General features: G+C 37.2%; 1 protein-coding gene across 1 annotated transcript; it reads right to left on the bottom strand.

The window, feature by feature from the left end:
- Window positions 1–425: 425 nt before the first annotated feature.
- Window positions 426–2,017, bottom strand: LOC145129315 (aquaporin PIP2-1-like). The gene is made up of 4 exons (XM_079064017.1): window positions 1,602–2,017; window positions 1,072–1,367; window positions 827–967; window positions 426–741 (listed from the first exon to the last, which is right to left on the bottom strand). The coding sequence occupies exons 1-4, from the start codon at window positions 1,900–1,902 to the stop codon at window positions 622–624; spliced, it is 858 nt and encodes a 285-aa protein (XP_078920143.1). The 5' UTR covers window positions 1,903–2,017; the 3' UTR covers window positions 426–621.
- Window positions 2,018–3,875: the final 1,858 nt, after the last annotated feature.

The following is a 3,875-nucleotide window of genomic DNA, read 5'->3' as shown; positions in this document are numbered from 1 at the left end:
GGTTTTGGGTGAAAAAATACGTTTTTTTTTTAAATCTACTGTTTTGGGGAAACCGTAGGTTTTAAAAAACCTACGGTTTTGTATCCTAAAAATGAAAAAAAAATTATACAAAAACGAAACTGTAGACGATTTGGCGAAACAGGAGTCAACCTACAGTTGACTACTCTTTTGTGGGCTATTTTTGGCTAAGTGGTTTTTTTTGGCTAATTTTTGTTAAGTAATTAAGGATTTTGGCTAGATTTGTATTTTCCAAAAAAAAAAATACTTCATACTCAAATATTCTTAATAATCTTAATTAAGGGCATCCATTAATTGAGATTTTGATCCATAACTAACACTCATTATTAATAATTAATATCTTACATAAAACAACATTCTGATCAACAACATTAAAACACATACCCATTAATTGAGTAGATACAAAGTTCTAAAATGGCAAGAATAACATGAGGGCCAGGGTATCCATAATTGAAACGCATTTACATCACATTTCCATGGTCCCGATTAAACCTTGAGCAAGACATCTACACCCTCATTAACACAAAAACCACCACACACTTTCTTACACATACAAACAATTTCTTCCCATCTTTTTCAAGAAAATTGACCAATCGATTTCTCTCAAACATGGGTACTGCTTCTAAACGATTCAATGGCCCTGGCTGCACCGGCTCTCAAGATGAATTGATGGTAGAAGGCCGCGATGGCTGCACCTATACAAGGTCCGACCCAGAATATCCACTACAAAGTCAACGAACAACACAATTAAGTCATAAGCTTAGAACCTTTCTATAAATGGTATGAGGATCGAATAATTAAAACTCACTTGATCATCCCAAGCTTTCTCCTTGTTGTAAATGACCGCTGCTCCCAAACTCCTAGCCGGATTAATACCGGTTCCAGTAATGGGAATCGTGGCTAAGTGAACCACAAACACAGCGAACCCAATGGGTAGAGGTGCTAACACCTATACATGTTAAACAAAGTAAAAATGTTTTAAACATGCACATACGTTTGATAGTTATAAAAGAACAATGATAGATAAGATAGCAGGAAGGAAAGTATACGTACAGGAACAAAGGAGTCTCGTGCACTCCTCTTGGGATCAGTGGCGGAGAAGACTGTGTAAACAAGAACGAAAGTGCCGATGATCTCTGCACCCAAACCAGCGGCTTTGTTGTAGCCATCGGCTAGCTCATTGGCACCACCACCATAGTTGTTATAGTAAGTCGGGTTGAAGCCTTTGACTATTCCCGCACCACAAATGGCTCCTAAGCACTGAGCCACTATGTACATGAAGGCTCGATTGAATGACACCTTACGAGCCAGAAAAAGACCAAATGTGACGGCTGGGTTAATGTGGCCACCTGCACATTCAGTCTAGGTACATGAATATGCAATAATTGTGTTATGACTCATTGACTTGTGACCACACAACTCTATATATGTGAATAGTAATAATAATTCTCAAAGTCACGGCCGAGACATTTATGGTTAACTCATCTTTCTGTTTTTATGTACATCCATTAGTGGAGTATGAGGTTAAAGTATCAAATGAAGATTGTGCAACGGTTGAAAGAAAAGAAGAGGTGGCAACTGACCGGAGATACCAGCGGTGCAGTAAACCAGCACGAAGATCATGGAACCGAAGGCCCAAGCAATACCCAGGATACCGACGCCGCCGCAGGGATCGGCGCCCTTGTCGATCTGACCCTTGTAACCGATAACTGTTAAGATAGTAACGTAAAGGAAGAGAAGGGTGGCAACGAACTCGGCAATCACAGCTCTGTAGAATGACCACTTAGTCAGCTCCTTGGGCTCTATGAATGACACCGGTGGTGGGTCGTGGTAGTCCTTCGCCGTGTCTCCCACTTCCGCCACTTCCGCCACTTCTTGTGTCATGTTGAAAAGAGAGAAAGATGAGTTTTAGAGAAAGTGGCGGTGGTTGCAGATGTGGCTGTTGGCTACTGGTGTGGTTGTGAGATAGCAGTGGGATGATAAAATGAGTGTGGAGGGGAGTGTATATAAAGGAAGTGAGGGGAGATAAGATGAGGGGTGAAGTTTTAAGAAGACTATATCCTTTAGGGGGGGAATGTAATTTACCAGGAAGATGGTAGCCTTCATATGAAACTTCATTTCAACCTAATCTATTTACATAATTACCCCACCACCTTCTCATGTTTTATCGTTTTTCGCCCTACATTTCTTCATTCTATGGTTTTTATTGGAAGAACAGCTAGTTTGGTGACAATAATGGTGATAGCTATAGACCTTACAAATGAAAACAAACTCACAACTATCATTAAGTTTATCGTATTTCTTTCTGATGAAAACGAATGTAAGATAAAATATATCTTATACAATAAAATACATCATATGTAAATATGTATGAAAAAAGTTTTAAATAACATTTTTTAATATAATAGCTTAGTTTAATCACATAATGATGTGGATGTTGTGGTGTTCGATTTTGCTGACATGGAATCGATTTGCTTATGTATGCTCTATCATCATGTCCTTCTTTACAAATTCCTATACCCCACATTGTCCAACGCGAACATCCCTTTCACGCAACAATGTCCATGATTTCTACAAACACCAAATGTACAACTCCATCGATAAAACTAAGAATAGGCCCATTCTTCGTCGACAGATTTGGAATTAATTACCTAACATATTAAATTACACTAGGTCAAGTAATGATTCCAATGTTTTGATTCAAAAATTTATTGGAATTGTTCAATCAATTAAGAACTAGGTCAAGTAAATGTTTAGATTTGGAGGAATGGATTGATGGAAAAAAGATTTGGAAGTTACTTGGAAGCAAATGTTGTAAAAAAAATGGAGTTGCATCAACTCTAGAATCACCCAATTTAACCCATGATTCCAATGGAATTGGACATTCCAAGCTTACTAGAATGATTAAAATGTATAATACGAGCTTACTAACCACTTAGAAGGATTCTTGGTGATGTTGGAGAGCGAAGCAAGGAAGAATTCCCTCAGCGGTGGCACTCTGCCAACGTGGGATTACCATACCATCTACGATGTGCGGTGCTTGCAATCAAGAAGAGGAGACGAGCGATCACATCTTGATTTCGTGTCCGATGGCGAAGATGGTCATGGATCTCATACTTAACTGGTGCGAAATCAATGGTGAAAGGTTTAGTTTGGTAAAAGATATGCTACTTTTTGTGTCAAGAAAGTCTGGGTGCAATAAGGAAAAAAGCTTGCTGAATATGATACTATGTGGAACACTATGGTGTATATGGGTTTGTAGAAATAAACGGGTTTTCGAGAACATCCCCACGAGACCGGCGATTATAGTTGAAACGATAAAAGCTCTAACGTTTACCGGCGATTTGTACTATCTGCCCCCACACCAACTTGATGTTGGGTTTACTTTAATCTATATATTTATTTGCCATTTTCCAAAAAAAAGATACGAAGAATCATGAAAGTCCATAAGAGTTACCATATGACTTGGATGAAGACCAAACGACTTAATCATTAACTCATAATCAATAAATATGGAATTATAATAATAATTAAGTTACCTAGTGTAAAATTGCTTCAAATGTTTCAATCTTGATATATATATATATATATATATATATATATATATATATATATATATATATATATATATATATATATATATATATATATATATATATATATAGGATTATTGCATTAGTACAAAAGTGGGGGGGGGGGGGGGTTCATTCAACATGAAAGGAAAGGTCGCGTCATTGAAGATAAATTATGTTTTCGTTCAATTGTGGTGAGTATAACCCAAGAAAACCCGTTATTACAGGTCAAACCCATCATTATATGGTATAATGTTTTTGAAGATGTAATTATCTCATTTTGAT

This window comes from Lactuca virosa, chromosome 8 (genome assembly GCF_052849685.1).
Source record: "Lactuca virosa cultivar CGN04683 chromosome 8, Lactuca_virosa_CGN04683_v6, whole genome shotgun sequence".
Classification (NCBI taxonomy): domain Eukaryota; kingdom Viridiplantae; phylum Streptophyta; class Magnoliopsida; order Asterales; family Asteraceae; genus Lactuca; species Lactuca virosa.
This window is presented reverse-complemented; position numbering and strand designations above follow the sequence as displayed.

Excerpts from the sequence above, each read along its gene's own strand:
- LOC145129315 (XM_079064017.1), bottom strand. The coding sequence starts at position 1,902 with ATGACACAAGAAGTGGCGGAAGTGGCGGAAGTGGGAGACACGGCGAAG. Across the intron at positions 1,368-1,601 it reads CTGCACCGCTGGTATCTCCG|GTGGCCACATTAACCCAGCC; the intron begins GTCAGTTGCCAC and ends CTGAATGTGCAG. Across the intron at positions 742-826 it reads AGAAAGCTTGGGATGATCAA|TGGATATTCTGGGTCGGACC; the intron begins GTGAGTTTTAAT and ends TTGACTTTGTAG.